The sequence below is a fragment of the Sylvia atricapilla genome, chromosome 1, assembly GCF_009819655.1.
Source record: "Sylvia atricapilla isolate bSylAtr1 chromosome 1, bSylAtr1.pri, whole genome shotgun sequence".
NCBI lineage: Eukaryota > Metazoa > Chordata > Aves > Passeriformes > Sylviidae > Sylvia > Sylvia atricapilla.
In genome coordinates this window covers 25,617,777-25,630,040 of record NC_089140.1, presented here as the reverse complement: position 1 = coordinate 25,630,040, position 12,264 = coordinate 25,617,777, and the positions used below count along the sequence as shown (strand labels likewise).

General features: G+C 36.5%; 2 protein-coding genes across 2 annotated transcripts in view; one reads left to right on the top strand and one right to left on the bottom strand.

The window, feature by feature from the left end:
- The window catches only part of COL28A1 (collagen type XXVIII alpha 1 chain), a 54,570-nt gene extending 43,567 nt beyond the window's left edge, over positions 1-11,003 (top strand). Inside the window, exons 27-34 of the mRNA XM_066318029.1 lie at positions 3,394-3,462; positions 5,382-5,462; positions 5,553-5,588; positions 5,765-5,801; positions 6,100-6,654; positions 7,890-8,089; positions 10,150-10,366; positions 10,821-11,003. Coding sequence (XP_066174126.1) covers positions 3,394-3,462; positions 5,382-5,462; positions 5,553-5,588; positions 5,765-5,801; positions 6,100-6,654; positions 7,890-8,089; positions 10,150-10,366; positions 10,821-10,990 — 1,365 coding nt within the window. The 3' untranslated portion in view covers positions 10,991-11,003. The remainder of the gene's footprint in view (positions 1-3,393; positions 3,463-5,381; positions 5,463-5,552; positions 5,589-5,764; positions 5,802-6,099; positions 6,655-7,889; positions 8,090-10,149; positions 10,367-10,820) is intronic.
- C1GALT1 (core 1 synthase, glycoprotein-N-acetylgalactosamine 3-beta-galactosyltransferase 1) overlaps positions 1-12,264 on the bottom strand; it is a 238,479-nt gene that overhangs the window by 200,709 nt on the left and 25,506 nt on the right. The window lies entirely within an intron of this gene.

Here is a 12,264-nt window from a genome sequence, read left to right as displayed (position 1 = left end):
CTTTAATAACAATTCGTGCTGTGTTTTCAGAATCTAATATTTGGGATATATATTTGTTAATTCTATGGGTATGTGTAAAAGCACAATTGCCATTCTGGACAAAAGTATTTCTGCAATCAAATGCTTTTGATGATGCATTAAAAAATATATAGATTTCACAATATTTTTCTGTACCTGTGAGAAGATAAGGGTTATCCAAAATATGCTCAGTGTGCACATATACACCTCTCTCTCCCCTTGTCTCTGTGTCTCACTATATATTTAGATACACACAGATGTATATCTAGATGTTATGATGGCATTGCTGTGAATAAATATCTAAAGCATGTTTTACTAGTGTAGACAACTCAGTTTCATTATGAAGCTTTCCTGTGGAAGAACACAGTTCACTGGCACACTGTCAAACAAAGGCATGTTTCTAATGCAAGGGCATGGAATTTAGGGATGTTGGAAAGTAATGTGTCCTGGTTATGAAAAGTCTTTGGGTTTGAAAACAAAACTATAGTGATATGTTGGATCAAACTCAGCTGCTGTTGTTTCTGTAGCATTCCATGAGTTGTGTAGGTGTGATTGGTCTTGCCATTTCTATTTTCTTTCCTTAAAAATTTCTCTCTAAAATTATGACAATTTTTATATAATTCTTAGGAACATTTTATTTCTGAGCAACTTTTTGATACTTGCTCTGGTAGTGCCAGTTTCTTCCACCCACTAATGCTTGTTGGTCTTCTATTTTTTTCCTTCCATCTCTTCACACATCAAACATCATTCTTTTTGGCCGCTTTTCATCAGATTAAAGCTACTTTACTCCTGCATTTGAGCTATCAATATTACTCCAAATATTTTTTTTTATATACAGAGAGAGATGTTGGTCTGCTATGGTAAGAATGGAATGCCAAAAATGAGTTGGTTTTCCAGTTACTTTATGTTGATAGCTAAATTCATGATCTCCTTTTTTTGTGCTTGGTTCCCTTTCAAAACCACAGTCTAGACATTCTCAGATCTGCACTTAGTTCATTTTGGTAATACTGGTAGTCAAGTTTGAATTTAATTACATACATGGATTGAACTGTCAAAGCCATAAATATTTTTAAATTAATACAGCACATTTCTTGGGTTTTGCTAAATGTACTGTTATGGAATCTTAGATAAACCCTTCTAATATTGATTGATACTTATTGCACAAGTAGAGGAAGCAGGATTTGGTTCTGCAGTTGATGTTTTAAAGGATGAAACTCACATGTGTGCTTGTGAGAAATGTCAGCTATATGGGTATGAATTTACTTAGAATAGTAAAAACCTCATTCAGTTTTCATTGCCTGAACAGCATTCTAACAATGTCAAATGAGCAGTAAAAAATGGCAGCAATAAATCTACCATTTTGTTAGGTCTGACATTTATTACTAGTGAAGGACCACTGGAATACACAGCATGTCCTCATTCTGGTTTGTATGTATGTGCTCTGCAGGTCTGCAGAGGTGTTAACCAGAAGCTGTGTGATGACCCGATTGGGAAGGAAAGTCTATCCCAGTGCTGAACAGCAAGCCTTGAAACAAACTAGCACACTGTTTCACTGTGTTTAGAAGCCATTTGCATTAATACCTAAATGAGGACCCCAAGAAGTACCATCCAGCTAAAAAGTGACTTAAAGGAAATTAGATTAAATAGCCACTGTGAGCTCCTATAAAACTGCAAAATAAATTGCCTTGTGTATCCCATCAGCTTAGGAGTATTTCTTATTTACAGGAAATCCCCCTCCTAGTGGATCAGCTATGGAATTTGATACATCCACTGTTTTTCAGTTTCCAGCATCTACATAATAGTGTCTGAATTGCTGCTGCTGTAAGAAACTGGGGAGAGAGGAAATTCTGCTTACAGAGGCAAGAGACTACAGGTTACCAGGTCAGGGATAGATAGCATTTAATTCCCCAAGCTGGGGCTAGTGGACCAAGAAGTATTCACAGGACAAGGCTGGGAAAGCAGTGCTCCATTGGAGATGTGGATAGTGGGGTGCCTTTGGATACCTTTCCCTAGCACAGGGCACGACCACACTGCACCCATGTGCAAGCAGAAGCTGTCCTCTCAGCAGGATCTCAGTCAGATCTGGAATTTGGACGGGCAAAACCATCCATGGACATGACCTGTACACTGTGTCTTCGAGGAGCTGCATCTCATTACCTAACTCCTGGTGAATTCCCACCTCATGGAAGCCAGGAGCCCTTGGTACAAGGAAGAGAAGGTTGGCTTAGGTGTGCAGTGTGTAGCTGTTTCTTTGCCTGCAGAAATCCATAAACCCCTATCCAGCACAGGAGGACTAGTCAGTGATCAATCCTGCTGCACCTGACGTGAAGGCTGGATAAAGCTGGAAATTTGTATTTTTCTGTCCATTATAAGCAAAATGACCCCTTTAGACCCATTTGTGAGCACCAATACAAGCATTAAAAAAAGATGCTTTAGTGGGACAGTGAGAGCTCTTGGCTGAAAAATAGAACTGACTAACCCTGTACTTGTACATAGTGAGGTTTGATACCCGTGATAACTGCTGATCTCAATGACATTCTCTGGAGCTGGTTTTGGTATCTGCATCAGGCACTACTGTTATGTGAATTCTGTATGTAATGTGAATTTTGGTAAAGCATTTATGTACCAAGAAATATAATCACTTCTAGCTGGGTTTAAAATACATACTACAGTTGATCTTTAAAAAATATTTGTGTTACCTTATTAAATAAAGCAAAAAAGTTTCTGGAAGCCAGAAGCTATGAAGAATTTTCTGTGTTTATATAACAGCTGTGCTTTATAGTGTTGTGTGCTCACACTGGTAGCACGGATGTGCTTTTGAAGTCTGAGTACATATATCCAGCAGGGCATGTGTAGCAATCTTTATAAACAATTTTGAGCTTTGTAAGTGGACTGATGCTATCTTTTGAAGTATCAGTGGAAAGGTGTTCTGCTTACCACACTGTGAAGAGTAGAGGTGTCATCTTATTTACCTATGATCAGGGAAAAAAAGTCTGCCCTGAATAGGTCATGAATATGTATTTCTAGAGAAATTTTGGGTTGGACCTCACTTTACTGCTTGCAGATAGGATGAATAACTATCTGAGCCTCTGAGAGGTTATTTTGTTGTTTATCTCTTTCAGTGGAAAGACAATTTTCATTTAATTAATCAGGAATAAATTCTTCATAACATACTTTATAAGGTTCTCATGCATGTTCTGAATCATAGCCAATCTCTTATTTCACCAGACCATTTTTTTTCTTGAAAATTGTGTGCTTCATCCCATAGTACAAATATCTGGTTTTCTCTGTGATGCAGAGTGTTCTAAAGTGAATAGAGACAGCATAGATTTTACATTAATTTTCAGTTAAATGTAAGTTTCATATTCTGTTCAGGGAGAAAAAGGAAATAAAGGTTTTCCTGGACCAAAGGGATCGGTAGGAACTGGCCTTCCTGGACAAAAGGTAAATCCTAGGTTTACAGCAAAGTAGAAAAAGGAGGGTTTCTTCCTTTATTGGTTATTTGGTGTGACAGATCTTTGAAGAGAAACAGAAGTCAAAGACATTGCATTATACAGCTAGCAAGGTAAGTACTTACTACTCATTGTCAGCTTTGAAGTCTGTGAAAATCCTAATGGTCATTAAGGATCAGATTACAAAGTAGAATCTAGAATGAGGTCATGCCTGTTAGCAGGAGAATAATTCTAACTTATTAAAACTATGTATTCAGTTATTTTTTATATTCTTCAGGTATTACAAAATGTCCTTTTATTTGCCAGGCTTTGACCAAGAAAGGAATTTCTTTATGATAAATGTAATTTCAGGGATTTGTTTTATTTGACTTGTTATTTTCTATGATGATTGAAGCCCACGGTTGAATCTTTCCAGCCCAAAGTTGAATAACTTCTCAGTTGTTACAAAAATTGTGAGAATTTCCTACACTCAGCTATTCACATCTAACAGCTTGGGAGTTTTTATGTGAATATCAAGCTGAGACACAGATTCAAATTTCTGTCTCCTAGTTCTATTGTCACTCACATTCCAAATGCCACATACTATAATAATAACTAGTAATATTTTCACTGATCTTTATATTCATCTTGTATGTTGACTAATATTTGTGATCCAATCTAAATCTCTCCAAATACTCACTTTTCTGTTTGCTATTACTATAGCAGACTTCTCACACATGAAAAAGAATTGTTTAGTTTAGCAGGAATTTTGTATATGTACCAAAAAGATCAGGTTTTAGTATATTTAAGTGTAAGAAAGTAGCAACACCACCACAGTCATCAAATTGTATTTGCTTTCCCATTATTTTTAATGCTGACATTAGTCTCGATGATGTTAGATTCAATTCATGGACAGGTAATGGAAAGTAATATCCTTTGCTGGGTATTAGGATTTTGTGAAATAGAAGAAGAGGTCTTCCAAGACCTTACTTAGTTGAAACTGATTCTTAATGCTGTGGAGGAGCTATTTACAGTTTTCAGATTTACACCAGTTTGAATAAGATCAGAATCAGACTGAGGAAGTCAAAAGGGTTCTTTAAAAGTAGCACCAATCACCACAGTGAAGTGACTGTGTGATTCTGTTGGCTGGGTAATAAGGAGGAATAATATCATAATGGACAGTAATCTAGATAAATTCATAAGCTTTAAAATTTCAAATGAAATGTAAGCTGGTTAGTAATTTCCAGAGAGAAGTAAAAAAACTGTCCGGCATAATCATCTTCTTGAAAAAAATGTCTCATTTAGAACCTGAATCTTATTTAAAATGTTTTGTACCTGCATTATGTGAAAACTGTCTCATAATGTTGAACCCTCTCTCTTTTTGGAAGTCAAAAGGTCTAGTCAGTTGAGGGAAAAGTGCAAAATTGCTTCTGAATGTGAAACTTATTTTCCAATGAATTTAACAGACTAAGCATGCCTCTTCATTTGTCCTTTGAAAGCTCACAGGCTTTCATTTGGCTTTAATGCAGAGCTGATGTGAGTTTCAGCACAGTGGCTGATCTGAGGCAGTTATAGTTCTCCTTAATTCTAAATTACCATAAGTCCAGTATAAACATTGTTTTAGAGTTCAAGAAAATCAAAGAACAGAAAATATTATATATTCTTGACATTTGCATACAGATGTCTTTACTCCCCCACTGGAGCTAAGGTAATTTTTCATAGAAATTTCTTAAAGATGCTTTTACTGCCTATTTTGCTTCCTCTGAGCTTGCTTTCAGATATTGTACTTAAAATACATACAAGAGAAACCATTAATAAAAAACCAAAAGAACCAGAAAATTTATCTTTAAAGCTCAGTGAAGCTTACTTTCAACTCTGACAATCAACAAAACTGGAGCTATGACTGTATTTAATACAGTTGTTTTAAATTAGGGAGACTCTGGAGATAAAGGTGATCCAGGGACCAAAGGTGCCAAAGGAGAGATTGGAGACCCAGGATCTCCAGGGCCAAAGGTAAAACACGTTTTAATATTACGTAAATTTACACAGTAGAAACTAGAAAAATTTGGCTTTTGTTACTTATCTCACTCTACGTGTTTTCAGGGAACTGGGGGAAGAAAAGGTGAACCTGGTCTTTCGGTAAGTAGGTAAATAAATTATTTGAAGCCATAGTAGTTTATCTGGGGAAAATATTGAAAGGTTATATGATCTTACACAAGGCTGTTGGTGAGATATTTCATTGCCTGCATTTTTGTAAATAAATATTTCAGCATTCTTAACACTAGAACATACAGCATATTACTACTCTTTTTCAGAGAGAAGATGTTATCAGACTTATCAATGAAATATGTGGTAAGCATTCTAGTATGGAAAAAAAGTAGTTCTGATAAAACACAGTGAATTTATATTGACTGAGTGGATTTTTCCCCTGCATGTTATTGCGTCGGTATAACACTGATATGAAAACAATGCTCACTATGTTACCAGAGCTATACCCAAAATAATTCAGTCCAGCTCTGTTTCTGTGATCAGTACCAGTAACTAGAAATTAATTAATTGAGTTTTAATTGACTGTAAATCTGATGTATGAGTTCAATTAATTTTTTGAACGTAGTTTCTCATAAAATGTCTGAAATGGTTATTCTTCTAGGTTGTGGTATCAAATGTAGAGTAACACCACTGGAACTAGTATTCGTCATTGACAGCTCAGAAAGTGTTGGACCAGTTAACTTCGATATAATCAAAACCTTCATGAAAACATTCATTGACAAGGTTTCGGCCGACCACACTACAACCCGCATTGGCATTATCAACTTCAGCCACAGAGTGGACCTGGTGTCTTCTCTGAAGCAATACATGGGCAAAGAGTACCTGAAGTCAGCTCTTGACAAGATGCCCTACTTAGGGGAAGGCACATGCACAGCTTCTGCTATCCAAGAAGCCATTCGCCTATTCCAGGCAGCACGCCCAGGAGTAAGGAAGGTGGCTGTTGTAATAACGGATGGACAGGCGGACACTCGTGAAGAAGTACAACTGGACTCTGTAGTAAGAGAAGCCCATGCTGCAAATGTTGAGATATTTGTCATTGGGATTGTAAAAAGGACTAATCCTCATTTTGATGATTTCCTAAAAGAAATGCAGCTCATTGCAACAGACCCTGATGAAGAACATGTTTACCAGATAGATGACTTCATAACACTTTCAGGTAAAAGGAACTATTTCAGTAAAAGGAAACTGGAAATAAGCATGTCAGGAAATCTGGCCTCTCCCATGGCCAGGCAAGCCAGCCTGCTGAGTGGCAGCATTTACTTCTCTTTTGGATAAAGCTCGCTCTATTTTCACATCATCTTTGTCCAAATGAAACCGTTGCCAGATTTTTACCTCTTGCAAAAACAATGAACCACAATGAACATCAGTTTTCTAACCCAGGTCTTCTTTGGGATACTTCTCTTTTTGTGAGAGATTGCATTAGCCTTCCTTCACAGTCCTTTTGTGCTTGGATATAGTTTGATCCTAGAGAGATGCAAATTTCCTTCCACTTTGACATAACATCTCGAAGTCTCTTTCTTTTGGGTCTTGTCAGTCTTGGAATCCTTCTGCTCTCTCTTACATGCGCTCTTCCATCTTTTTGTTTTTGTTGGGTCTGTTTTTGGATTTTTGGGGTTTTTTTTCTGAAAACCATAAGGAAACTTATGCTTACACCCTGATTCCAGGAAAAAAATGTTGGAGCCACAAACAAGGGAATGAGATATTGTAAAGATGCTATATTTCAAAGTATGTGGCTTGAAAAAAATATGTGGCTGTGGGTAAAATCAGGAGAAAATCCAGAGGAAATCTATAGTGATGCATTTAAAAAAAGGTACATTGATCTAGACTAACTGTAGACCAGCCTATATTTTTCCTGAGCATAAACTTATTTTGCTGTGGTGAGATTGGGAATGAAATTAAGTCTGGATCGAAGGCATTAAGGGGAATCCAAGCTAAGGTCTGGTTCCCACTGGGATTAAATTTAAGGCTTTGACTCAGACTCCAGCATTCATAAAAATATTCCCAGTCCCTGGTGGTTTTTGTTTATATAAATAAGTAAAAAAACTCTTCCCCAGTTTTTCTTTTTCTTTCATACATGTAAACTCTTTCCTTCACCCTCATTTTTTAGACTGTTTTTTTCTTCTCTGCTATGACTTCTACTTCCTAGAGGGACTTGTTATTTTTACCTGTTTCTTTTTAAAATAATAACATGACACTAAAATAAAATAATTCAGAGACTGTGTTACTTTATTATTAATCATTTGCATTTTGACATAATTACAGAGGATGGTCTTTCACAAGTCACTGTGATTAAATGTTTAGGGCTAATACTGCACTAAAAGCTTTTTCTGAATCATTGTGACTTCTTTTCATTACCCTCTTAAAATGTCATTATTCCATTTATCTTTGCAGCTCTTGAAAATAAACTGATCACAAAAATCTGTGAGAAGGAGTCTGCACTGTATACCAGAAAATACAATATTTTATCTCCATCTCCATCTCCATCTTCAAGTCTGGAATCTGAAATTGCCAGGAAAGATGCTAATAGCCAATTACCTAAAATGACAACTTCAGAGATTGATATGCTTCCTACAGGAGGAATTAGCTACCCAGTGAGTTAAGAACTGACAGTTGTGAAATGTTTTTAAAATGTCTTTATTTGAATTCAAATATTTTACCTTCTTTATGTCACCATTCACCTTTCAATATGCAAATAATGTCATTTAACTAGACCAAAGTGTTTGGAAAAAAATTTAGTTAGAGTAAACTTATTTGTTGAAAACAAATATTTACAAAAGAAATAGGGCAATACTGCTTCTCGGTTGCAATAGCTGCTGATAGTCCTCATGCTTTTTGTAGGTCTTATTCATCTTAGAAGGGAGTTAAAACTCTTAAATTTCTATTGTGGCAGGTGCATAGTGGATAAGACATTTATTTATGTGCAAGCTGATTGTTAGTACAATGCTTCTTGTCATGGTCATGCACTTTCCAGGTTGTTCCCAGCCATACTTCCAAGTTATTGAGCCTTTGCTGTTGTTTCACTTTCCACATTGGGCTGTACTTCTAGGACTCCTTATTTGTTACTCTTTGTTCTCCAGCTTTAAATTTCTCCTGACCTGCACCGAGGTTCTGCCCTCCAAAGCAGTGCTGCTGCACAGATAGACAGGACAGGGGGAGCTTTAATGCAATAGATAATATTTCCTGCAGGTGTGTATCTCCTCAGCTCCCTTATTACGTCTCTGGTATTGTTCAGCCACTGTTGGAGCATCGGATTAGGATATTTCTCAACTCTTTAGGGCATTTTTATTGCTTTACCTAAAATGGTCAATGATAAAAATTTTGAGCTTTACAAAATGAGCTTTGCTTGCCCTTATAACCAGATGGATAAACTGGTTGAAATATATGATGTACAAACCTCTGTAGCTGCATGGAATGAATATAGCAGAACATTATACTGGTATTCAAATATTAATTTAATACAGATTAGAGCTAATTAAATATTACTGAATTACTGTTGAGGAGCCAATGGATTATCCACTATTAATCTTTGTAGTATTGTTTATATAATATCATTCATAATTAAATAGTTCACTTCCAGAATCTAGGTTAATTTCCAAGAATGAGAGCTCATTTGGTAGGAGTGATTGATTTAAGTTTTGGGCTTATAATACATCTAGACAGATCTGAGGGTCAGTTTTGACATACTTTACTATTAAGAAAAAAAATGTAAAACTAGATAGATGTTGATTTTATGAAACATGTGATAAGAATCAGAAATGGTTCCTAGGTAGGTTCTTAGATACATCAGATAGGATTAGATGCTCACACACTTGGTTCTGGCTGGCTGTTGTTATGGTTAAATCTTCAAACTGTTGAATTATTATCATAAATAAACCCTATCTTTTTGTAGACCTAGAGAAGAAATGCAAAATTCAAAGGACTGGATGAATTGTCTACACCTTTACATTTCACCTAAACTGAGTTCCAATCACTCTGAGGGGTTTTCTTAAACTGACTTTTTCAGTTTCAGACAGTGGTGGCCTGTAAATGGGAAGATATTGAATAGTGTCAAATTCCTTTCTGTTCTCAGTAGGTAATCAATGTCTGATGAAGGCAGTTATTTGTACTATACTGTACTAAGGACCTTGCAAATCTTCTTGAATATACTAAAATATTAGGCAAATCTTTATATAATAGTTGCAATTTGAAGAGCAGGGTTGATTGCTTAACACTTCTATCAAGGTAAATTCTAAAATTTTAATGATTAGCAACTGGCTATTAGCCAGATAGGCTAGATTGAAGGACAGATTGAAGGACAGATTGAAGATGCCAGATCATGACCAATGAGTGTACTGGATGTTAAGCAGCAGTGATTTACCCAAAAATTCCTCCCATTTTTTATTTGTATTGCAGACTAAGTAATGGCTGGAATTCAGCTTAAATTGAATGAATTCAGCTTAGTAGCTAAATCAAAGGCATTACATTGCCTTTTCATTATGCTCTCATTGTCAGAAAATTATGGCTCCATACTGAGTAATCATAGTAACCAACAAGCTGGTAATACTATTTTTTCACACATTTCTTAGCAAAAATTTCCTGCATAATTCTATCAGTTTTTTTGTCATACTGTCTATGCCCAGACAGAATTTTAAGATTTTGACTCCTTTTGCAGCACAGTCCATCACCATCCAGTTACGCTGAGCCTCTGCCATCTGCTCAGGACCACACAGTGACCACCTCTGCTCACAGAGAATCGGTACTTCCCCCAGTGTCTAACGTGTCTGAAAGCAGACCCCTGAGTCCAGTTGTCAATCCTTTCTTTGGTGGAACTGCTGCTGAAGATCCCCAGCCAGCTGTGTGGCAAACACAGGAAGCAACAATCAAAAAAAGTGAGTAATAAATACTGGCTGCAGATACCAGGTAGCAAGTCTGTGGAAAAACAACAACAACCCCAAAAAACCCCACAACAAAGCAGAAAACCCCACTCCCTCTTCCAATATAATTTAGATGTTCTAAATTTGTGTATTTCTGGGTACTCTGCCTACAGGCATCACACACAGTCAGAGCCAGATTTTCAGACTCAGGTGATACCCTTGTGTACCAACTGCTTGCTTAGCTATTTAAATAGCAGCTTGATTCTTGCATCAGGATTTAGGCAGTCTTGTTTCCAAGTGATCCTGTATTTTTTTAGGCCTGTTCAGATAGTTCATTAATGGAAGTGGAACTTGGCCAGGCACTACAAGAAAGAAAAAAAAAAGGATGCTTTTCTTAGTGAAAGAGGCACTTCTAAGATAACATAACTTATTCCCAGAATCCAAGCTAACTTTAATGATGCACTTTCAGATCCAAGGTGCTTGGAACCTATGAAACCAGGGGACTGTTGGGACTACGTGATGAGATGGTATTATGACAAGAATGGCAATTCTTGTGGCCAGTTCTGGTATGGAGGTTGTAATGGTACCAACAATAGATTTGAAACAGAAAAAGAATGTCGAGAAACCTGTGTCGATTGATGAAAAAGTAAGTTTTCTGCTTCAGGTCCTCACTCTTTTCCCCCTTATGTTTTATTTTACATTAATCAAAATTCAATTTTTCTTTTCAACTCACAGACTACACAGTTAATATCACAAAGTCCTTCTGCAATTTTTTGCACTCCGTCCTTTTCTTTACTACTGCTACTTAACTACTAGAGGAACACAATATTGTCACCAACTCCAACTTCATCATCTTTCTATTTTCTCCCTTCTCTAGATCACTTTTTATCTTGAGTAGGACAGACCTTGGCATCCATCCTTCAGTGACGTCTCTCCACTGACTCTTTATCCCATTTTTTTGTTTTATTCTTTTCACAACTTATGAGACTGTCCCTCTCAAATCAGCACAACTTTCCTTTGGGGAGTGACCTTACAATTTGGAAGTCCAGTTGAACTATACTGGCTATCTTAGATCCATATGCTTAGTGAGCAAGGCATGGCCTTCAGAGAGGTTTCTCATCAGTAGTGCCTAACTGCCTTTACAAAAGGCATATACTCATCCCAAAAAGCTTGCATTAAATACTCTATTTTCATGTTCAGTACAGGAGAATTTTATTGAACTGCAGATTGTGTTTTCCATAACTTTTCAGGAAAATTAAACAACTTCTTATTTATTCTAGAAATTAACTTCTGATGGGAACTTTTGAAGCTGGAAGTTCATGTGTACTGAGGAAGAACTGGTTGAGAAGAATCCAACATGATGTTAGCTTGAAATTATTACTACTGTGCTTTATTGCTTTCCCCACTATGGTCTGCACATTAACCAGATTCCTCTATAATGTATGTTATCTGCAACACCATAGCAATAACTTGCAATCACACATACACAAAGACAGGGAGATACCTTTCCCCTCCAGATTTACAGTAACTTGATGGTACTGCACATGGCAATAATGAGATTCTATTTTTAGGATTAAAATGTCAAAAGTGCTTACACTTAGTTTTTAATGACCAAGGTCTGTTAGTCTCATGGAGGAATAAAATATGCTCTAGTATTAAACAATAGTAAGTAGTTCCTGAAATTAGCACTCTTAATACAGCATTTAGAGACATAAAGATTTCCATTGATTGGAGTTCTTCTTTTGAATGTCAGTAACACAGGTAGGGGTAATGAGAGGGGGGTTTTGTCCATTATTAAAGCACACTTGGATTAACATCAGTATAATAATTTCAGTTATAAAGGTTGGACTTTCATTTAGAATTGTGTTAAAAACAGGGTTCTTCATGTCCTTTAGACCAGTCAGTACATTTCA